Source organism: Corvus kubaryi, unplaced genomic scaffold (assembly GCF_017639235.1).
Source record: "Corvus kubaryi isolate FWS band 111438036 unplaced genomic scaffold, C.kubaryi_AGA036_p1.0 37284, whole genome shotgun sequence".
NCBI classification, from domain to species: Eukaryota; Metazoa; Chordata; class Aves; order Passeriformes; family Corvidae; genus Corvus; species Corvus kubaryi.
Genome location: NW_024581088.1, coordinates 7,888,888 through 7,912,716, shown reverse-complemented (window position 1 = coordinate 7,912,716; position 23,829 = coordinate 7,888,888). Strand labels below are relative to the sequence as shown.

The 23,829-nt window shown below is 48.6% G+C and overlaps 2 protein-coding genes across 3 annotated transcripts in view; both read right to left on the bottom strand.

Moving 5' to 3' along the window:
* Nucleotides 1–10,237, bottom strand: part of ULK2 (unc-51 like autophagy activating kinase 2) — a 36,175-nt gene extending 25,938 nt beyond the window's left edge. The window contains exons 1-3 of one of the 2 annotated variants that reach the window (XM_042026326.1): nt 9,539–10,237; nt 8,254–8,346; nt 6,995–7,036 (exon numbers count right to left, since the gene is read on the bottom strand). In XM_042026326.1, the coding sequence (XP_041882260.1) occupies nt 6,995–7,036; nt 8,254–8,346; nt 9,539–9,631 (228 nt within the window). In that variant the 5' untranslated portion in view covers nt 9,632–10,237. The remainder of the gene's footprint in view (nt 1–6,994; nt 7,037–8,253; nt 8,347–9,538) is intronic. The other variant, XM_042026327.1, reaches the window with a different exon arrangement.
* A 1,258-nt stretch (nt 10,238–11,495) lies between these two features.
* NLE1 (notchless homolog 1) lies at nt 11,496–23,559 on the bottom strand. The gene is made up of 13 exons (XM_042026340.1): nt 23,523–23,559; nt 23,085–23,231; nt 22,783–23,000; nt 22,604–22,683; nt 22,268–22,344; nt 21,011–21,108; nt 19,450–19,642; nt 18,907–19,042; nt 18,582–18,628; nt 18,244–18,446; nt 17,215–17,374; nt 17,062–17,132; nt 11,496–16,616 (listed from the first exon to the last, which is right to left on the bottom strand). Exons 1-13 carry the CDS (start codon nt 23,529–23,531, stop codon nt 16,604–16,606), a joined length of 1,452 nt encoding a protein of 483 aa, XP_041882274.1. The 5' UTR covers nt 23,532–23,559; the 3' UTR covers nt 11,496–16,603.
* Between the last annotated feature and the right edge of the window lie 270 nt (nt 23,560–23,829).

Genomic DNA, 23,829 nt, shown 5'->3' with positions numbered 1-23,829 from the left:
GATGAACAGGCTGGTTTAAGGTTAACTCAAGAGTGAATTCGTCTGCTTCATTTTTGGGAAGCATTTAGGAACTCATGTCTCCATTACAGAAATGCATTTGAGGTTCTTTCCAGCCCAGAACATCAAGCACATTTTGCAGATTTGTTTACATTTGGAAATTAGCTTCAAAGAAAGCAAGTTTCTAGGAACATGAGTCAAATCTGTTGGGAATAAAAGGCAAACTCCAACCAATATAGAATATTAAAGCAGCAGCAGATCACATTTCAGGAAGTCCCAATTGTTCAATGTTTCTGCAACAGCTGTGGCCAACATGAACCATAATTTACATTCCTACAAACACCTCAAAACCTCAGTGCATACAGCAAAGCAAAAACACCATTAGTAATTACTTGCTTTGTAAATTACTGAAAATATACAATGCTAATTGTTCCTTTCTGTAGTGTTCCTCTGCAACAACACCTTCCAAGACAGAAACTCTCTTTCAGGAACCCCAAAGCTGCCAAACATCAACCGAGATCCCAATTTATCAAATTGAAAATTCTGCCAACTGAGGATCACTTCACTTAAAGGACAACTGTGACGTGGAAAAGAACAACCCAGCTAAGAAGGACAGAAAATCCATTCTGCAGTGACAAGAAAGCAGCTCAGCTCCTGGATTTCCACCCGAGCATTGCAATCCCATGAATCAGAAAGATGTTCCACAGCATCAGAGCCTCCACTGCACAAAAACAGCAGCTTATGGCAGCATGTAATGCTCAGCTCATGACAGACATTTATTCATAACAAAACTAAGAGGATGTGTTTGCTGGATTCCCTTGGAAACAAAGTCCTCTCAAATGAACTTCTCTCTTCAGAAACACAGAGCTGATGATTTGCCCTGTTGTACCAGCCCTTACCTGCTTAGATAGTCATTTCTACAAATCACACTGGATTGCCTTTATATAGCATTAGTCATCCTTTTTTTGACTGATATTCTTGATGAAAAATAACAAATCAAGTCACCAAGTGAAGTCATAGTAAGAAGTAGAGTGTGTTTCCTTAATGTATCTTGGACAATCCTTTTTTAATAAATCAGCAGAGCAGATTAGAGACTCCACACAGACATTTTCCCAGGCTCAAAAGTCCTCTCCAATTCGTAGTGAGGAAGTGATAGCTTGCACGGAACTGATACCAACCTCCCCAGCCACAACTTGTCCCAACTTGAACTCCCAACCAAACACTTTTCAGTATCCCACCAACACAAGCTTTAGTTCAAAACAGCTGAACTTGTTCAACCCTTCAGGGTTGCTCAAATTTTACCTTACAGTTCTTGGCCAGCCTGACTGGGAATGTGATCTCCATTGTGGGAACACCTTCAGAAAAGACAAGTCAGTTCTGGAGACACATTTTTCCCTTCTAAATTATTTTGCTGAACAAAAGCTCTCCCTATCAACATTCCCCAGACCTCTGATTTCTGTTGACTTGCTAAGCAGAGCAAAGTGCTCAAAATGGAAAGATTAGAAAACCAGCATGTTTCAGATCTAACATTCAGGAATAAAGCTGATCTAGCAAGTTATTTTAAACTGCCTCTTGAAACAGATAACAAAGCTTTCAACAATTTGCATTGATGTACAGATCACAAAATTAGTGCAGCTGGAGTTGTTCTGACCTACACTTCTACCTAGATAAATAATCAAGCAAAACAAATTTCTGCTGTGTTGCAACAATTACCAGTTTTGCCCAGCGACCCTTGTTTTGCTGCTTAAAGTTTTCTTGACAAAAACCCACTTTTGCTCCTTTTTATTCTGAATCTAAGTTTTACTTGAAAACTGAAGTAAAAGATGGCAAAGGTTAATAAGAAACCATTTTACAATTCTGAAAGGTAAGCAGATAAACCTAAGAGAAAGAGGTTAAGAGGCAACATATTTGCCAAAACTTGCTACGTTTTAATCCAAGGCTGCCACCAGTTGTCCTGGGGGATGTGAAGCTCCAACCTGAATCACAGCCTCAGCACAGTAGTACCATTAAAAAAAACATTAATTGAAAAAGAAGTCAAAACATCCTTGGTTACTTCCAAGAGCTGTTGCTGGATCTCTGGAATACTGGCAGAAACATTCCCTAGATTTCATTTTGGTTCACAAGTCCTCCTTTAGAACAAGCTGAAGGTCTGCAAGGAGCTTAGTGAGCTCGCAAAGCAGACACTGTGGCAAGTACTTTCTTCCCTTTTTGCTTCGAGCCTGTAGGTTTTATTTCATTGCAGTTTATGATGGGAGTCCCAAAAGCATGAGAGTTACCCTGACAGCTTGTGCACTGCTATTATCTGATTAATTTCCTGCTATGTTCATTTGTGCTCTATTGGATATAATTTTTTGGCCAGGAATATACTTTTTTTTTTCAGCTTTAAATACATTTGGCAAAAATTCTAGTGATTTAGTGAAAAAGGACAGGTAGAGATCTTTTAAAGGCTGTTTCTCTCTGTATTATAGACATTCTTGGTTTACTTTGTGAGTGTAACACAGCAGCAACTTCTGTGTTCAGCTCCTATCACCTAAAGGGCTAAACATTTTGTAATTCTGACTAAATGTTAAATCTCAGACTAAATGTCACTTGACATGTGCCTGTAGGATTCAAACAGGGTGCATGCTGCCAATTATTCACATAAAAGAGCAATCAGCCATGGAGAAATCATTCATTTGCTGCTATGTACAATGCTGTATTTAACCAATATATGGCAAGTGGGGAAAGGGGCTGCTCTGCTGCCCAGCACCAAGGAAAAGCAGAGCTCTCAGCACAAAGGTTCAGCACACTTGTGTGCCAGAAAATCCTGTGAAACAGTTCTGAAATTCAAATTACAGCATCTAGGCGCAGCAGGTAAGCTAAGGCTTGTGTAGTAACTCCAACTCTGGTTCTGTGGGCCAGAACAAATTCTAATTCTGGTTGTCCCCAGCCTCCAGCATCTACACTGGCATCATTCCTGCACTGTCATAACCAACCTTTCAGCTGCCACCAGCTGCCAGGTGGTGTTTCAAAACCTTTACAGTTGCTACAGGGCAAGATTTTTCTTTTTATCTGAACAGCATATTCTCATATGATTATTTCCACACAGACACAGAGGATGGATACTGACAAACACAAAGGCCTTAAGCAAGGAGGTGAGGGGACAAAAATAAAGCTATTGAGACATCCCTGTTCTGAAAGATCTGTGATGGGAGTATGGAGGCAATGAAAGCTGTGAGACACCAAGATCAGGAGCACACACGGGATGCCTGGAGCAAGTATCTCAAGAAACACATGCAATAGTACCAGACCAACTGGAGTCCTTGGGTAAACCAGAGGCATTTAATTCCTGCTGCTGAAACAACAGTTCCTCCCCTCCATCCCTACTAAGAACTCCTGGGCTCTGCATACAAGCAAAGGCTGAGCTGTAGGTCCCAGAAGGATCTCTGGCTCCATTCCCACTGGCTTTCTCTGCTTCCAAGGACAGCAGAAGCAGCTGCAGGTTTTTTGTCTGCTCTGTACCAACAAGCTAAGACAAGAAACAATTTTTATCCAGATACTGTTTCTCTAATAACACTCTAGAAATTAGTTCTCCCTAAACTACTGTTCTAACAGCAAACTTCAGACTGCACACAGTGAGGACATTAATTCACTCTCCTAAAATGCTATCTCCAAGATACATTACAGGCTTTCATTCTGAGGGCTGACATTCTAGAGAGGTCTTGAATTAAATTATTTGCTAAAACAGGCACTGTCTGGCACTGTGTAAGAGATTAGTCCTACTCAGCACACACTTGGGATCATGAACTGCACAAAACTGTAAATTCATGCCCTAAATATAGAACATTCCAAATAACTTACTGATACCTTCATACTTCAGTGGAATACTTTATCCAAGGATCTCAGTGTATTTTATGCTGGCAAATTAGAGGTTATTTTAGACTCCTTTTGCTTTTAAGAAACACTGAGCGCCACTTCCCCAATTAACAGGATCCAAGATTGATTTTCTTTTGCAGGATCAATGACATCCCACAGCACCACCATGGGAAAAGAGTTACATCTTTAAACCATTTCAGAGATTTGGGAGTTTTTTAATTCTTGAATGACAGACAATCAAACACTTGCCCAAGAAGATAAGTGAAAAACGTCTCTCTTGCTATCCTTCTATTTTATCTGAGTTTCTTTAAGCACTTCACAAAAATTAATTTCACATTTAGAGGTGAGCTATTTTACTGCTGAAAAACATTTGTCTCTCACAGATGGAGGGTTTTTATTTTAAAATCTCTACAAGTTCTCTCAGTGGCTTCCACACCTTGGTGTGTGCAGCTCCCCAGCCCTGGGAGGTGGCACCAGCAGCAGTGGTGTGCTCTGCTTACATAAAATGCTTATCTGCAGCTCCAACCTGCCAGAGCTGCACATCCACCTCACGGAAATCAAGGGCAATTATCCTGCTGGCTGCAGAACAAAACATTTTTATGCCACCATTAACATACACCAGTTCACTAGGGTGTGGCTCCAGATGAATGGGCACTTCTAGTAATTTAACTCCAGACACACTAATAACATATCAAAATGCTATTCACAGGAGCTGAAGGAACAGCAGTGGAGAAGGTTTTTAAATGTTCATGCACAATCAGCAGAATGGCCCACAAGTTCTTCTTGGATTTAATTAAAACCTTCATGGTGTATCTGTCTTTATTACGCTGACTTGTGTGACTGGTCACTGATCATGCAACAGGAACACAATCACAAATGAAGAGACATGAAGGAGAAAGAACCTCCTGAAAATCAATTCAAACCAAGCTTTTTGCAGTATATAAAAAACCCTCTACTTTCATTCTCAAAAGATATATTCCAAATTGCTATGCAGGGATACAGCTTTAATCTCAAAGTATAATTTAATATTATGAGATGTGAAAATATTTATTCTTGATCACAATCAATTTACACTTTTTTCACTTAGTTTTGCCACTTTCATTGCACAGCATCTTTTCTGTCTGGAAACTCAGAGCAACAATCAGCTCTTGGCTTATTCAGCTAAACAATCTGTCAAACTGCATCTGAAACAGGACCATTTTCTAATTTCAAACTGTCTAAGGTTAAGAAAAGCTTCAGCCCAACAGAACTACAAAAATAAAACAGACTCCCGTTCACACTGAGAACTTCCTACTGTGACACAGACTTCACTGGCTCCAGCACTGAGGAAAAAAAAATAGCTTCTGTAAACTTAGAAATAGCTTGAAATCCTAAAGTCTTATCTGCTGGACTGTATCACTGTTCACAATACTCTGGCAAACAAAAGGGGCAGCACATGCTAGAACATGAAATGCTAAAGAAAATTAGTAGGTGTAACAGCCTACTAGACATGTGAATGCCTTGCATAGTGTTCATTCTTGCTGGGTTATAAATTAATGTAATCACAGAAGTTAATGATGTCTGCCACTTCACAAACAGCAGAAAGGGAAAAGCTTATTTGTGCAAGTGGCACACTGTTTATACCATTTTTGCAAAGCAATTCCTTCTGTAACAGCAGCATCCTGCTGCCAAGCTTTGTGTTTGCTACGAATGCATTTGAAATATATCAAGGTACAAGACACAGGTTTGCCTTTCTCTTTTCTTTAACTGTTCATTTAATCTAAACACAATAGTTGGTGACAAGCAGCAACATCCCCTTCTCAAATGGAGCAGCACTGGACCATTCGAACTGTCCTGTCACCCTTTCCTGTGGCAGAACAGAAAATCCTAAAAGTTATGTTTATAAATAACCTTTATGTAAAGAAACCATAGGCAAGTAGAGGGCTCTGTCTCTCCTTGTGCATAAATCAAGAGTCTCACATGTTAAATCATCAAGATCCTTAACTAGACCACTCCCCCCAGGTTGAGCTGCAGAGCTGACTAAGGAGCCTTCACATATAAACAACTGTAAATGGTAAATCTGAAATTCAGCTGCTTACTCACACACCAACACCCTCAGTCAACAATCCCAGTTGCTTTTGAGATGTCTGGATGTACTAAATTTAGGATGCTGACAGATTATTTCCACTTAGCAATGCTCAGGAAAACCTGGTCTCCTCGAGAAGCATAACAGACAATACTTTCCCTCTCAGAGCAGAAAGTATCATTCAAAAATGAAGAATTTTGAAGTCAAGATCCAGGAAAAACAGAGTCTGTAGATTGAAACTACAAGTTTTGATGCACAGTCAGTTGCTACGTGAACATCACTGCTTTTTACCAAAAGTCACTCGTGTCCTACAGCCCTAGAAAACCTGAGCCCACCTAATTTATGTCACATGAACACAGCTTTCTATAGCAAAAGATACACATCTACACAAACTAAAAGCTTTTAGCATGTGAGTGTGTAAAGACAGGAAACATTGAATGTCACAATCTCTATTTTGTGTTGCTTTAACCATGCAATACCCCAAAGGTGCTTCTCAGTAATTTTTTTCCATCAGTGTAACTCTGTATTTAAAAATAGATCTAAGCCCAGGAGATAAATGTATAGCTCTCATTCAAGCAGAACAAATGGCTGTATGAGCTACCTCATGTCTTATTTAGCTTTGCTCAACACTGGCAGGCCTTAGGATACAAAAATGTACTTCCTACTAAGCAGAATTCACTACCCTAGATAGCCTGCAGAGTAACTCCTCCACTTTATCAGGCAGGACTCTGGGAATAAAGAGAGGAGAAGCAATTTAATTGAAAAGATCCAAATGTCTGCTTGGTTTTTTCACTGTACCCTGTCCTTCTGAACACACAGGCACTGGCAATAGCTACACGTGATTGTGGTTTTCTACTTCCTTCAGTTCCTCCTCACTGTGACACAAGGCTGAACACCACATTTCTTTGTCACAGAGATCTCCAAGATGCTGCTCTTGCTGCCACTTGTTTTTGCTAAATACCAAACTGATGACAGCAACAAAATAAATGGCCATTCAAAATTTTCTACTTAGTATACACATATATTTTTTCATAATTTAATTTTAATGCAAAAAAAAGGCATCAAAATATATTTTACCTGGACATCATAAAGAGCTACAATGTTCTCATGCTGAAGTTCCTGTAAAACAAAATATTTTTGTTATGAAAATAGGTTAGTATTATTGCTATTATTAATACTACTATTATTATTAATTTAATATGCTGATAATGCTGATTTGGTGATAATCAAAGAGATTTTTTTAAGACCATCTGATGGAATTTGGAGGAAATCCCAACTATTTTGACAATATTTACAGGATAAGGAAGTTAGGCAATATCTTCAGAGGTCATAAAAACATTGGGTTCCAGAACTTAATGTCTGTGACTTGTTGCAGAAAGTATCAGAGCACAAGATTCTCTAATGAGCACTGAAAACTGACTAGATTTAATTTTCTACTCCTACACAATTTCTTTCTTAGTGAAGTAACCAACTAGACCATGCTCAAATCAACCTTACTTTTCGAGTACAAAGAAAATTAAACCAAATAACATTAAATGAAACTCATGGGACAGCTCATGCTTTATTTTTAACTTTTGTTTGTTAAGTACTTGCAGCACACTCATACACCCAACACTACAACTTCTGGTGTATAATAAGTAAATGAGTATATAATATGTGTATAATAGTATATAAAGTAGTGATGTATCTCGAGAAGCTCAGAAACACGGGAAGAAAGCAGCACTCATTATTACTGCAAAGCTGTGTGAAATGAGATGCGAAATTCAGAGAGCAGGGAATGTTGAATGACCACCCAAGGAGATGTTTGCATAAAATAACACTGAAAAACTGAAGGATGCTCTGTTACATTTCCTCTGTTAGAGCCACACTCCACATTTTAAGGCAATTATCACAGGTCAGAAGTGGGCAGCTGCTTCAGGAATCAAAGTCAGCTCACTGATTTCAGCTTTCAAGGCAGCTTTGAGCAAAAAAGTTGCAGAAAGATCAAAGACTGATGCTTCACCCTCAGCTATGATCTGCTGGGAAAAGGTGCCACACTGGCCATCCAGAAGGACAAAGTCTTCCACATGTGCCATAAGCAAAGCACAGAGACTGGTTCCACAACAATTTCTGCTTTTAACTACAAAAGCGTGCTCATAATCTGTTCTGAGACATTTCCAGAACTAAAGCTGTATCTTTTTCTGGTTTTCTTAGTATTTTTATTTCTGGATCCCTAACAAAGAAACAGCACAACAGCAATTACTGTGATACCACCCATGACCTGGAATGAACTAGGTCAGAAGTCTCTTTTCCTTTTCAAGGAAAGCAGCTTTAAAAATCACTGCAAATTAGCATACCTTTAAGATTTTTATTTCTTTTCCAAGTAGGATTTGTGACTTCGACAAGTTCTTTTTGTTAATACTCTTTATGGCTACTTCCCAATCAGTTTTCTGGAAGCAAACAAAAAAAAGTATTGTCAGTTTACTTTTTTTGTTGTTTTTTTAACTTTATCCTCTAACAACTACCCAGTAAAGCACTGAGAAAAAGTTGCAAGATCACCCCTCCTCTACCCACCAGTGATTACTACATCACATGATACCATCAAGAACTATTTCATTCCACAATAGCTTAGACAGCTATTAAAATCCAGCTTCAGCTACATTGCATTTTAATGAATTCCAACGCATTTAAAAAAAACCCCCAAAAACAAGTAACCATATCCCATTTATTTTTTGGTAGCAGTGCTATGTATCTGCTTTTTTAGCCTTCTCACAATGATCAAGTTACTTTTAGTGTCCTTAAAGGACTTCTCATTTTCAGCCTTTTTATGCTCTGCGGATGAAAACTGCTCTGTTTTAAGTAAGCTTATGTATTTTCTATTTATAAATTATTCAAAAATAAACTGACTATTTATTTGTGAGGTGGGAGTACCTCCATTGGCCTTTAAAGTTTCCGTTTCCCTTTCTCCCCCCTTTTTTTTTTAACCCCAAAATCACTGCACTGTGCCTCTCCAAGATGTGAGTGCTGCCTTAATCCTCCAAAATGTTAAATCTGAAGGGCTGTTTTCTGGAAAGCAAAGCTCTTTAGGCACCAGAATAAACTCACAGCATCAAGAAACCATAACGTAACTATGAATATCCGGGGAGATTAGCAAGTCACGCCAGGAAACCAGACACCTCTGAATTAAAGAAATCTTCAGCCAATCCCAAAGGAGACAATTTTCCATTAGATCCCTCGTTATCCAGCGAGATAAACATGACCCTCCCGACAAACAAAGGGCTCAGCCTCCCCTACAGCTGCAACTCTCCCCTCGCCGCTATGTCAGGGAGCTGCCAACAGCGGGGAGGAGCGGTGGGACCGCGGACAGGCCGGTGGGGTTGAGGGAAGGGAAAAAATAGAGGGTTTATGGATGCCGGGGCCGGATCCCGGCTCAGGGCCGCGGGGCAGCCCCGGGCCTCTGCCCAGCCCGCACCTCCCTTCGGCTCTTTTTTCTCCCCGAACACCCAAAGCACGTCAAAACTCCCCAGAGGACACAAACCCCACCACCACCACCGCAGCTGTCACCCACCCGAGGGGCTCTGCCGGCCCCGGGTTGTGTAACCAGCCCCGCTCCGGCTGCGGGCGAAGCCCGTCGCTGTTTACCTTGCGGTGGCGACCTTTGAAGACCACAGCAAAGGCTCCGTGTCCTATCAGGTCCTTCTTGCTGTACTCAAAGTCCCCCACCGCCTCCATCATCCCTCAGCGGGGCATGAAGCCCCCGGGAAGGACGGAGGCAAAACAAAGGGGCTTCTTCCTCCAGCTACAGCCGCCTCACGGCAGCCGGCGGCGGGGTGGGAGCCTGCCCCGGTCCTGGCTGCCCCCGGCGGCGGGGGCAGCTCCTCTCATACCGCCGCAGACCCCCGGGCCGGCGGGGCTGCTGCAGGGCGTCACCGAAGCGAGGGGCTCCGTCGGGCATGGGGAGGGGAAAGAGGGGAATCTCAGGGGCCGGGTGTGAGCGGACAGCGCGGCATCGGAGCCGGGACGACGGGCCTTCTCAGCGGGGAAGGGAGCTCCGTGCCCTGCCGCTGCCCGGCCCCATGGCCCCGCCACAGCGGGGGCTGCCGGCGCCGCGGCCCCGCTCAGGGACCGAACCCCAGAGCATCCAGCGACGCGGGGGGAGGCGCGGCCCACAGCTCCGGGGGTGGCTGTCGCTGTCGCCGCCGCAGCCCCCGCGGGAGGGGAGGAAGCAGTGAGGGTACGGACGGGGGTCTCTCAGGCCGCCAGCGCCTCCCGGGGCTCCTGCCGCTCGACCAGCTCCTGCACAGAGATCCGCACTCGGCCAGCCCCGGCTGCGAGTGCCCAGCCCTCCGCGCCGCCCCGCGGCTTTTATAGGTCGCAGTGCGCAGGCCCGGACGCTCGGGTGCTTCCGCCGGCGGCCAAAGAGTGCCTCACCCCGGGTAACCCGGCGGCCTCCCCACCGCCAGCGCCTCAGAGCGGAGCCGGACCGGGGCCATTGCCCTGAGCCCGCCGAGCGCTCCCCGGCCCGCACCCGGCCCGTCAGGGCTCCAGGGGCCCGTTCGGGTCGTCCCCTCAGGGAGGATGATGACCCAGGCCTCTGGGTCTACCTCTGGACCCACCCTTGCCCTCACGCCGGGGTAGAGAGGCCAAACTCAGCTCGCCACGCCCGGCCATCACTTCAGCCCTTTCCTCGGCCGCCTCAGGCCCACCCACCCAGTCAGGACAACGCTGAGGGGCCACCAGGAGAAGAGGGAGGACCGGAGGTGCACAGGACAAGAGCTGGGACAGCCAGCAGCCAGAGTGGGAAGGCAGGTATTGGATCATCCCAGGGTTCCAAGGCACTGGCACTGTTTACACAACACCTCCGGGTCACACACACTCCCAGCCCTGTCCCTGCTCCAGTAGAGAGCAAGACACTCCCTCAAACCTGAAACAAGGGATCTCAATGAATGGAGAGGCAATGGAGGAACGGGCACACAAAGTGCTGTGAGCCAAAGATGCTTGGAGTTGTTTTCTCCCTTTACAAGGAGAACAACGCCTGTAATTTATAGCGCCTGCCTCCCAGGGCTTTTAGATCAGCCTGGGGCTGTTTACAGCACGTACAAACATTAAAAAAAGCCCAACCAGCCACCGAACAACAGTCACATGGTGCCTCTGACCTTCACCTCCGGGTTTACATAATTATGCTCCTTTCCTCTGTGTTCCATTCCTCACTGCTCTCTTTTCCCCCCCTCCATCCATGTTCTCCATCACACCACCTCCACATCCCAGTTTCAGGCCCTTTCAGGCTTCCCCAAGATCCCCACGGGCCCCAGTGGATTCAGGGTGTGCACTGGGGTCACACAGGGCAGAGCTCTGACCCCACAGCTGTGCTGTGCCTTCCCTGACGTGAGACAGGCTCTGCTTTCAGTGGCACCAGATCAAAATAGAGACTGAGCGAAAAGTTCTGCACTTGGGCCTCTCCTCATTCTTCACTTATCTCCCTTGGCTTTCCAGCACTCAAAACCAGGCACTACTGGATCTGTGTGCTATGTCAGAACCTCCACAGCAAAAAACTTCTCCACAATGCACTTAAATTAAAAAAATATCCAGCAAGAGATTCTTAAGGAAAGATTGACAGCTTTATCAAGGACATTTTAAGCTATTAGAGGCATCCTAAGAAATCTGTTTTGTGCCAAAGAGAACCAGAGGGCTTTAAAACCCCTCAAAAATGAATCCCCCCTTTATTTGGTGAAGTTTTGAGCTCCCACCCAAAATCCACCCATGGCACTACCCCAACAACGTTGAGAAAGTGGAGTTGATCAATAATTTCAACAGCTCGGAACACCCGGGGGAAAGAATAAATAAGATGTAAAAATATTCTGAGTTAACCATAAATTAAAGTGTTGGTAGTAACAGACACTTTGTGATACGCTTCACAGTACCCCTTTAAACCAGGAAAAAGCCCACAAGCTTCCATGTGTTAAACATTCTGATTCATAATTTCCCTGAGAACTGGTTGTTTATTGCCATCCACCAATTCTCACTTCAGTATTAATGCTCTCAGCGTCAGCGTGTATCCTCACCCCAAAATCAATGTCACAAGCTGCATTTAAAAAGGAATTCATTCAGAAGATGCCTTTTGAGCAGATGAAAGTCACAACAGCCATTACTAAGCCACCCATTCTGCATCACACTTGCAAACCAAGACACATTTCCCAACACATTTCCCTTCGGCAGCAGCACTGCCTGATGTCCTTTTGTCCTCGTAATGGGGCTGGAGCCCTGGAGCAGGTTTGTTTCAGCACAGCAAGGACAAACAGCCAGGAGCGGCAGGGAGGTTTGACCGGAATAACTAAACACCCTGCGCTGGGATCCGAGCGGGATCCGAGGGCTCAAACAGCGCTCGCTGGAGGCTGCGGGATTTGCATGCGGGTCACTCCTTCCAGCTGGGTCCTTGACTGGCAGCTGGGGGAGCTTCTGGGTGTCAGTAACTCCAGCATCCAGACTACCAAGAACCTAGGAACAGCACCTTCGCTTGCTTTTGCTGCTGGAAGAGCTCAGAGACAGAACGGACTGAATTCACCCCTCCCAAGGGGAGGCTCGTTACTGGAGATGTTGGGAGAGCGATGCAGGAAAACCCCAAGGGGCTCATGCTGCTCCTACACACAGATATCTGACATTCAGCCCTGTATCCTGCAGCACCCGGGGGATGCTCTGCTCTAACTATGCAGCAGGACACTAAAACACTCAGTGCGCTCCAAAAGCACAGCCAGGGCACCAGTACCCTGTCTGATCAACCCCAGGGATCCTTCAAAAACACAGAGCACTGTGTCCTGAGTTGGTTCATTTTTAACATCACGCTCTGCAGGAGCTGCAGCCCACTGAGAGAGACCACCAGCAACCCACAGTTCTGCAACCACCCATTCACAGAGTGAAGAAAACAGAACAGCAGTACTGGAGATGGCTCTGGGGCTCCTTCCCAGCTGCACTGCTTTGCTTCAGACAAATCAGTCCCTCAGTTGTGAGCCAGGACTTTTGATCACAAGAGCCACACATCTAGGAAGGAATTAGCAACTTCCAGGTTGCTTGTCTGAGTGCAGAGAAGGATGCTTTCACCTGGTAGCAGCTCCACAGAACACAGACATCACTGCCCTGAGTTTTCTTAAGACCTTTCGTCCTCAAAAGCACTAATGGACTTCACAGCAAGCCCATTTCTGCCATACCACACCACCAAAATGCAGCCCTGAGGTAGAAACATCACCTGAACAGTGCCTGGGTTGACCCAAAAAAAAAAGCAGAACACGGCTGCTTTTCCTACTTTTCATGCAGAACAATGAATGAAGTTCATTTTCTTCCTATTCATTGAAAGATTTTTCCGGTCTGTCTCTCCCCAGGCTATAAACTTGCACATGGAAATTAAATTACGGATCTGGGAAAATATTCAAGAGATCATCTGAGTTGAACAGAACAGGAACATGTGGCTGCAAGGACCCAGGGAGCACAACACACACTCCACTTGCACAGATAAGCAGGACACGGTCCCAAGAACATTTTCACATGGATTTTAAGGCGTCACTTATCTAAATCAGCTCCCAAAGGCAGGAGTCAGTGCTATCTACTTCACTCCAGGTGTTCTTACCACATCCTTCCTTCCCTCCCTCCATCACACTCAGGAATTCATTAAACAGGTAAACCTTCCTCAGAGGACTGGCACACTTCCCAATCCTTATCACCACTGTCCTCCCATTGGGATTTGCAACAAAATTAATGGTGGCAGCAGCTGAGCTTTTGAAGGAGAAAGTGTCAGTGGGCTCTGCAGGACAGTTTCTGGCTATGTTTAAAATTATTCTTGTATTACCAGTGAAAAATAACGCCCTTGTGGTAAGAAAACCTGTGTGGGATGTTTAATGAGTAACTCAGGAGGAACTGGACTGAAACACAGGAGCAGACCCCAAGATTCCTATCAGACAGCACTGGAGCTCAGGCATTTCAGTAGGTTTTCTGTAAGATTGGTGCTGCTGATGCCAGAAAAGCAATCAGAAAGCTCCAGCCTACCTTCTAGATTTGTCCTTTAACAAAAAGTAACATCTTTCCCATTAATAACGCCATCAACCCAAATTTGCATCTGCAATTGCCCAAATTAGCTAATTAAAGCTCCCATCCCCAGCGCCGGCGGAGCGAGGGAGCTCACGCGCTCGCTGCGGCTCCTGCCAAGCAGGAGCCAGCTCTGGAGGGAAGGGCAGCAGCTCTTCCTTCCCTGGTGCCTGAGCAGGCAGGAGACTGCAGCCAGGCCCGGGAAATGCCGCATTCAAATAAAACTGGGAGGGAGGAGTGTTAGGGAATTGCTTAGGAATACAGCTGGAGCAGGGCCAGCACTTAGTATGCATGGAGGCTGGTGCTGTGTGAATGGTAAAAATAGCAGCAGATGCTTAGATAAGAAAATACAATTTGGTGTACATGCAAACCCATCACAGAGCATGGTTCCAAAATCTACCCGCTATCAGATCAAAGGAAGATTAAGGCTGAGAGCTTAATTTGGTGTAAACTTAGTTGCAAGGCCCTTTCTTTCTTCAAGAGGTCTCACTTCCCTTTGGAAAACCTTTCTGCTCCAGCATTAGAAAGGTGGGTTTTAATCAGGCTTTATGTCATAGAAGCAGAGCCTGAAGGGATGGCAGGAGCAGGTCAGAGGGCACAGCGATGGCTTTGGTTTGGAAATCAGTGAACAAGGTGCACTGATTTTTTAGGTACACCTACACACATGCACAGCCAAGCCAGTTCCCACAGGCAGGATCGCTTCCCTGAGCTCTGATACATCCCTGCCTCCAACACAAAACACACCATGGATTGACAGGGCACAGTGACCCTGTGCAGCACTCCAGGGGAGGAAGCAGAGAATGATGATTCTTCACTCAGGAAGAGCCACGTGCAACCAGGAGCTGCTGCTTTCAGCAAGTCAGACTTGGGGACAGAGAGCTGAACTCCCAAAGGTGGATCATTTCCTTTAGCACAGGCACGCCAAAAAACCTGGAAACCAGGCAGGCTTCTTGGCTGTTACCAGTGACCTGTTCCTCTTCTTCCCAAGGGCACAGCAGTCCATGGAGGCAGAATTATCAGCTGGTTTTAAACCACCCTGTCCCACAACATTTACCTCAGTGAATTACAAAAGGTTTTGTTTATGCAGATGGACACAACGTGGCCCTCACTGTCAGCAAGAACCAGCTGGAGGAAGCACCCTAATGAAAGAGCAGGTATGGGATACTGAGCTCTTCCCAAAAGATCCCATAGAGATAGATCCCTGCTGACTTGGCTGGCAGAAAGAGACACTAACACCAACAGGAACCACAAATTGTCTTCTCAGTCATATTAAAGATTTAACCCTTTGTTCCACCCTTTGGCTCATCTGAACACTTGCATACAAGCAAAAGGCCATTACTACATGATCTTAATTCTCCAAAGCAATCATGACAGCAGGCATAAAGTCCTAAAATGCATCTTTGCAGCTGGGAAGCGTCTGAGATCCAAACTCCTATTCTGAATTGTAGTACTCACTGAGTATGAGGGCTATGGAGAACGTTTTGACCTTCATGCTAACCTGCTGCAACTGAATCTGACAGTGTAATTTCTGCTCCTTATAAATCACATCTTGATTTTCTCTGTTTCATAAGCATCCTGGAAATAAACACTGAGTCCAGGTCTATTTGCCCCACAATGGCTGGAAGCCTGAACTGACTGTCATAAGCAAACTTACAAATACCCGACTGACAGTGTGAATCCCTCTCACCCACTGGGCAAGTAAATGCATTTTAGAAATTCCAGGAGCCAGCTCTGTGCAATGGAAATATTGCTATTTTCTGTGTCAGTCCCAGCCCTGCTGCCAGCACGTATCCAGGGCAAGGGACAAGTGCCACACAAAATTCCTGCTCCATTCTTCCCCTTCCCCACCCTATCCTTCCTTCCCCTTGAGCCAGTGGTGGATGGGAAATGGACACTCTCTCCCCTGTTCAGAGGCACAAGAGTCTCATTTTCCCATTCCCAAGAGCTGTTGAGACCTGAAAACTCAGCACAGCTCCAGCAGTCATTTGAAGTCCATGCCTGTTGCACCCTGAACAGATTAGCAAAGGAGTTATCTGCTGTGGATGAAGAGGATCACTGGCAGATAATGCTCAGCACAGCCCACAGGGAAATGGGCTGTGTGGAAAGGCAAAGCCTTACTGGAATAATGAGAAGCCCCAAGTCCTCATTCTCAGCAGATCTTTGTCCCAGACACACAGCCAAGCACAATTCTGCAATGTAATGATGTGCTGAATTTTCCCATTTCTCTCTCTCTCTGAAGGCCACACAAGGACAACCTTTTCTGTTCCCACTGAAACCCTCTTCTCCACAGGATTCTTCACAGAGCAAGAAAGGGCACGGGCAGTCTCCGCCCTTTGCTTGCCCCTTTCAGGACAGTGGCTACTGTGAGGCTGAAATTCCAAAAAAAAGCCAGTTGACATGGAGGCAGATGAGGTATCCCTCCTGTGATGTTCAGAGGAAATCATCCTGCAATGCACAGCTCTTAATAAGAACTAACATGAAAATTTCCTTAAATAAATATAAGGAAAGCATCCATGAGGGAGAGTTGCCAGTGGGAACATGGAGCTGTGTTTGGGTCAACCTCTGTCATCCATCACCTTGGAGATCTCCCAGGATCGTGCCGAGGGCAGGACCAGCAGCTCCATGTCACTGTTCCTATCGACGCCATCTGGAAAGGGAAAGAGCTGCTGTGTCCCTGTGGTGGGGCACCAGCTCTGCCACAGGGCCCAGCAGGCACCAGACAAGAGCAGCACAGCAGGGACCTGGGGTCACCAGCCACAGTCAAATGGCAACCAGCTCCTGGGAATTTGTCTGCATAACTGGGAGAGGGGAGAAGGTCAGAAAGGAAGGCCTGACCAGCTTTCCAGGAGTCAAAACATCTGAGTCAAATTTCACCCTGACTGCTCGGCTGGAGGGGCTCTGCTTCCTAGATATCTCCCCAGCAACAGTTCCTGCCCTGAGAGAGGTCAGGTCTCCAAGCTGGAATTTGACCCAGTGCTGTGCTCTCTGCAAGGAGATCGTGCCCTAACCATGCAGGTCTCTGCAAGGGCACTGTGGCTCTGAGGGACACGTGGAGTAGCTGCAACATCCTCACAGACAAGCAGGTTACTCACATCCGCAAACACTTGTCCTTCCCTCCGCTCGCTACCCTCTGTCCGTCCGGGCTCCAATCTGCTGCATACACCTGGTGTGATGGAAACCACAGTCACCTCTGCTGGGAGGAGGGATCACTCCTGCCTCCCAAACAGCTCCACCAGGGACCTCACCTCATCGGCATGGCCAGGCAGATCGATGGCCAGTTTCTTGGTCTTGGCATCCCAGACCTTGAGGGTGCTGTCGCTGCTGCCGCTCACCAGCAAGCGGCTGTCGGCTGACCAGGCGATCTGGTACACGGCCGAGACGTGGCCCCTCAGCGACGTCAGGTACCTGGGGACAAGGACAGGCTGTTAGAGCAGCAGGCTTTGGTCCAAACCTGTCCTTGCCTTTGTGTTTCTTCACCAGCACAGTTACAGGATGCCCAGCACACTCCAGGCAGTCAATTGCTACACAGAGTCCACCTAAAAACCTTCCCAAGTGGGCTCAGAACCTTCTAAAGGATGACTCTTCATCTCACCCTTTCTGCCAAGAAACCTTTATTCAGCTTCAGCCTCACTGCAGAGGCGTGTTCTTCCCTCTCTGGCTGAGCAGCCTGGATTTAGAAGGACCTTTAAAATCACTGACATGAAAGCCAAACTCATGAGCATTAAGGTTGGTTTGCAAGGGAGGACTGCTGCCCCCAGGAGCTCACCAGTACTCCAGCTGAAAGTTAAAAGCTGGATTACAGGGGCATCCAAATACTAACAGCACCACTTGTAACTACAAGAATTTGCATCATCCAGAACAAGCTGTTCTCTGGCACAAGAACTGTTTAAACTGGGTCAGCCTCCAGTTCCCAACACACACATCTTCAGGAGATCAGTGGAGTGGAACATCCCATCCCACCACAGCTGCGCCTGCCCCGGGGAACTGACCCTGCAGCAACAGGGTGTGCACACAGGTGCCAGGCAGTGCTGTGGCCGAGTCACAGGGGGATGCACACACTGAGCCAAGCACAGGCACCTTGACACCAGAAAAGCCAGACAAGGGACTTCCCGAGGGCAGAAAAAGGCAAAGGCAGCAGAGTGACTTTGAGTTCAAGCTACAGAACACACCAGGGAGCTGCTGGCAATGACACTGGGGCCCATCCCTGTACATCCTGTGTGTTCCACATAGACTCCAAAGCAGCACCACCCCTGTAACAGAACAAACCAACTCACTTTCCTGTCCTACCATCCCAGAGCTTTATGGACTTGTCAAAGGAAGCACTAGCTATTATCCGGGTGTCTGGTGAGAAGAGGACTTGGTTAATCAATGCTTGGTGGCCTGTCATTCTCTCCAGCGGCTTCTTGTCTTCTGCTGGTCTCCAAAGAAACAGGGTGAAATCATCTGACCCCGAGACGAGCCTTTCTGGTTCCTGGCCCTGAAAAAGGGATGAAAGAGCCCAAGTCTTGTACAAGCCAGGTGTGGAGAGCTCGGAAGCACACCAGTGTTGGGGTGTCCACTGCTTTCACCAGTGACAGCATTAGAAGTGACAGCAGGGACAAAAGGGACTTACCCGGACTTGGTTGTACCTCTGCAGTGCCCTGTCTTTCAGTTCTGCCACTGAAAAAAGGAAAAGGAGAGTGAAAGAGATATTGACAATCCTTAGATGAAAATAAACTTTATAACCTTGTCATGCCAATTCCAACCCTGGATCTGTGGGTTAAGCAGGAGCATTTGTGATTGCTCAATTTGCTAAAGGCAATTTGGGAGCAAAAGCCCATGGAAACAAAGTGGCCTCCCCATCCCCCAGACTGCTCCACCCTGGCACAGGCAAGGAAAATCTTGACTTCCAGCACGACCAGTCCTTCCCCAGCCTCCACCACGGGCGCTGCACTCACAGGAGCCTCTGACATCCTGGGGGTTGATGGTGGCCTCGGCCGGCTCGAAGGCGCCGGTGCGGAGAACGTAGTCGGTGCTCAGGGCCATAGTGTTCACCCAGTGAGCGTGGCCCTGCAGCGTGCGGCACAGGACCCCCTGGGGACAAAGCCAGCCTCAGACAGGGACAGGCAGGACACAGCCAGGCTGCACAGCAGACCCACTGGGCTGCAGGGAACAACCCCAAACTTTCCAAACCTGCCTGCCCCAGCTGCAGGCAGGCTAAGCAGTGAAGACAACACTGTAAAGCTTCAGAAATCAGTTTCCCTTGCACAACACCCATCAGCTCAGGTTGCTCCAGGGATGTTTCCAGCTTTTAGTCCCATTTAATGCTCTTAAGGATAAAAACATCACACAACAGCTACCCCTTGCAAACCCCAAGCAACAGGTCAAGAAGATACAGCAGCTCTGTTTTTCAGGGCACAAGCTGTGCCAGGAAGAGCAAAGCTACCCTACAATGTGCCCAACCCCCTTTGCCAGCAGCCCAAGGGCAGCCCCCCACTTACATCCTGGCTCCTCCAGACTTTGATGGTCCTGTCCTGGGAGGAGGAGTAGAGCAAGCCATCACCCCCCCACTTCACACAGGTCACCGACTGCATGTGGCTCGTGAGGATTTTGTCACACCTGCCCATCAGCGTGTCCCAGATGCGGATGCTGCCATCCTTGGAGGCGCTGGCCAGGTAACGGCACTCTGGGTTTCTGGCCAAAGAGATCAAATCCATTTGTGCAGCTCCCCTGAGCTCCTTCCCCACCAGCCCCAGAGGATTCAAGGGTCAGCAGGCAAAAAATTACAACTTTCTTTGAGCTCAAGATCAGAGAGAGGCCAGAAAGGGGCAGAGCACTGACCTACAGAGAACAAGCTCTCACAAGCCAGAGGAGAGGCTGACAAATGCTTCCTCCAAACCAGCTCCTGGGCTGCACATTGGAGGAATCAGTCCAGGGTAAACCTGGCAGCTGAGCCCTTGGCAATGACCCTGTTTGCACAGCTCTAACCCACTGGCTAACGAGGGCACCACAAACTGGCACTTTCCCTAGGCACAGGTTGGGAAGATACCTGGGCAGAGGATCAGCCTCACAGATAGCACAGATCCATGGCATTGGGAATGTGTTGGATGTTCCCCTGCCTCTACCATGCTTCATTTCCAGCCTGTGGACAGAGTGCTGTTGTGCTGGCAGGGCCGAAAGGAGCAATGTCCATCCACATGGCTCAGGGGGCAAACTGAACACATCTGGAAGCAGCTGGCCACAACCCAGCAAGGACAGGGCAGCCACAACCCTTTGTCCTTTGCACATCTTCATCACTCTGCATGATGGCACCAGCAGTGGGGAAGAGCACAGCCCCTCCCATTGCACTGGAACTGGCTGAAGAAAGAGAACTGCAGCCTTGGCAGGGTCATGTCTCTCCATTTCCTCATCTTCCTCTACAATCATTTTTTGCTAATCCAGTTAATTGTCTGCAAATAGCTGGAGCTTCCTACTGGCAAATTCAATTTGCAGGGCTCTGCTCTGAAGGGGCCCTTCTTCTTTCTTTTTTATTTATTTCTGCAACATCTTGGATTAATGGCTGCAACTGCCCCCCTCCACCCACCTGTCCCAGAGGGAGCTTTAGCTGATCGAAGGGATAAGGGGATTGTACAGTTAATCATCCCTCATGATAAACAAATGGGATGACAGAGGCCAGCAGGATCAGGAGAGCAGACAGGAGTGCTCTGCCCTTGAACACCACCAGGTTTCCCTGCTCCCACCTCAGCATGCCTAGGGCAGCACATCAGTGTTTGTCCAGCACCACAAAAGCAGTGTTTTCCACAGGCAGGTGTGTCTTTTTCCCAGGGGAAAACAGACACAGCCTGGCAGTGATTCCCCAGCAGCTCATGGGGACTGTGAGCAGCAGCTGGGACTCCTGGCTCCTAGCTGCACACATTTTTCCCAGCTCACCTTGAGAGCTGTTCTCCTACATGGGCTTTTTCTCCGTAACAGGAGAAAGGCAAACAGGAGCAATGCCCTTCGGGTCAGGCTGCTCTTTTCCATAGGAGCAAAGGGGAAGGGCTGAGCTGGCCCTGCACTTACATGTGGAGTGGTTCCCAGCACAGACATGTGATCCATTTGGAGTGGCCAGACAGCACCCGGCCGATCTGGCTGCCAGTGGCTGGGTCCCAGAGAAAGATCTGTCCAAGAGAGGAAGCACAAGGGTCGCGTCAGGCCACAGACATCATGTGAGTCCCAGAGATGTTGGAGCTCCATTTAGAAAGCAGAGATGTCCTTGGGATCATGTTTGCTCGCAGGGAGCAGCAAGGGAAGGGGGCTGGATGCCTTTCCAGGTCCCTGCAGCAATCAGCTGACACCCAAAAGAATGAGACTTGATTGCCCTCCTCTCTGCCTACAACACTGCTGCTACAAACTTATCTGACTCAACTCAAAAAGAATACAGGTCCCCAAAAAGCCACCTGGTGCCAGAGACTCAGTGAGTGTTTGCAGAGCACAGTGAAAGCCACAGCGTGCTAAACGCTGCTGATTATCGGATCCTGTGGGTGGGACACATGCTGGTTTTCTCTTGTTGATTCTCTCTCTACATAAACGTTCATCTTAAGAGCCAAGGCATTAGTCATCTCCTACTTAAGAACCTGGGAGAAATAGGGAAAAGGAGGACAAGCAGCTCTCTGGGTTCAGTTAAAGGCAGACCAGCACCAAACCATGGCAAAACCACCCTGGCCCAGGACATTTCCTCGGGATTGCCATCACAACTTTGGCAGCTCTGTGAGTGCTCTCATTGCTCCCAGACCATCCAAAAGGTCAGAGAGAGCGACTGCCCCTCAGCAGCGCAGCTCCCATTTAACTACATGCTCCTGCTTCCCCGGGCATTTCTGCACTTCAAGCACACAAATTCTGTCCCACAGCAGGGTATGAGCCCCCTTCACATTCCTGCAAGAGGGAATTTGGCCGTGTCTGTGTGGGAACACTGAACAGGCTGCTGCTGCACGTCTGGGTCACGGTAATAGCAGCCCTGGCTTGGCCGGGTGATACCCGTCCTCACTCCAGACACCTCCCTTGTGATGGAGCTGCTTGCCAAGGACCACATCCACAGCCTGGACTGTTTCTGGCACAAGACAGCAGGACTCAGCAGCAAGAGCTCCACAAGGTGACAATGCCAGAGCTCTGCCTGGCACAGAGATGCTTCTCGCAATACTGTGACACATCCACACACAAAGCTCCTCCGGGGAATGGGAATCCTGCTCAAAACAATGCCATACACCCCTCATGCCCCAGAAAAAACAAGCCTTTGCCCTTAATCCCCCACAGCCCCACACCAAGGGAGCCCACGTGTACCTGGCTGTTCTTGCAGCCCGAGGCCAGTTTCTTGCCATCAGGTGACCAAGCGATGCTGAGCACCCAGTGCCGGTGACCTGGCAGAGAGAGCGTGGGTGGTGTGAGTGGACAGCTGTGACTGTCCCTGGTTTCCCAGCAGGAAGGCACTCCGAGTTCCTCCTGGCCAGCCCCTCTTGTTCCACTTTGTTAAAGAGAGGTTCTCCCTCCCCAGGCTGCGGTCCCAGCCTGGACAGCTCAAGCAGCACCAGGCTCTGCTCTGCTTGTCCCCTCAAGCAGACAAGGGGTGCATGAGAAACAGGGGCATGAGCTGCCCTCTTGGGACACCCCTGCACCCACCTTTGGCCGTGAACTGCGGTGTTTCCGTGCTGAGGTCCCAGAAGCGGACAGTGGTGTCTCCAGAGCCACTCGCCAGGTACCTGGGAGAGGAGGAACAGCTCAGCACATTGTCCCCAGGACAGGACAACAGCAGCTGCTGCCTTGCCCTGATCCCCCCCTCTGCAGCCAGACCCTCGTACTTTCCAGTGGGGCTGAAGGCCACGGAGATGACGGCCTCGGTGTGTCCCTCCAGGGAGCTGGTGCAGCGCGTCACTGCCCGCACCCTGAACACCGCCTGCGGCTGGTAGATGATGTCCAGGACCTTCTCTGTCTCCACGCTTTGCCCTGCCAGGGTCTTCTCCAGAGACGCCACAATCTCGGCATCGTGGACGAAGAAGGCCAGAGGCACCGGCTCATCCTGCAGGGGAAAAGGGCAGGTGAGGCAGCGAGAAGCCGCGCTGGGTCTGGCTGGGGATGCCGGGGAGTTCGGGAGGGGTCTCACCTTCTGTAGGAGGGCGTTGCAGACCAGCTGCAGCTTGTCCGGGGTGATGGTGACCGGGACGTCGAAGGGGGAGCCCAGGCACTCCCCTGCCTCATCCCGGAACTGGATCAGGAGCCGCTGCACATCCTCCTCGTCCGGTGACATGCTCTGCGGGACAGTGGGCTCAGCGCCGGGAATCCCACCACTGGCAGCGATACCCGCGTGGGGAGAAGGAGACTCTACAGGGGGACCCCGCGTAGGGCCCGTGGGAGGGAGAAACACCCCGCACTGCGCAGGACCCCGCACGGGATGGGGTCAGCAGGAGCCACACGGGGGAACCCCAGACGAGCGAGGAGACCCCGGAGCGCCGCAGCACTCCCACCCCTGCAGCTTCCAGGAGCTGCCCCTGCCCCTGCCCATGCCCATCCCGGTCCCGGTCCCGCTCCCGGTCCCGCTCACCGCGGCCATGTGCGCGCGCGCCCCACGTGGGCCGGAAGCGGCGCCGCCGGGCGGGAGCGCCCGAGCGCGGCGCTGCTGCCCCCTGGCGGCCGGCGGTGCGCGCCGCGCTCGCCCCGGAGCCGCAGGTTCGAGGCCGCGCCGGGACAAGTCCCGCGGGGCCCGGGCGGGCGGAGCTCACCGCGGCTCTAAAAGCTCAGGGGTGCGAGACCAAAGCGACTCAAGACAGGCCGAGCTGCTCACGCTCAATCCGGCCCACAGCTTAAGGAAACACAGCCCTGAGCAATATCCGTACCCTAATCTGTGCCCG

What these genes read in the sequence shown, in the direction of transcription:
- NLE1 (XM_042026340.1), bottom strand. An exon ending in CGGGCTGCAAGAACAGCCAG is followed by an intron (nt 21,109 to 22,267) that starts GTACACGTGGGC and finishes TCTCTTGGACAG; the next exon opens with ATCTTTCTCTGGGACCCAGC. An exon ending in CCAGGATGTCAGAGGCTCCT is followed by an intron (nt 18,629 to 18,906) that starts GTGAGTGCAGCG and finishes TCCTTTTTTCAG; the next exon opens with TGGCAGAACTGAAAGACAGG.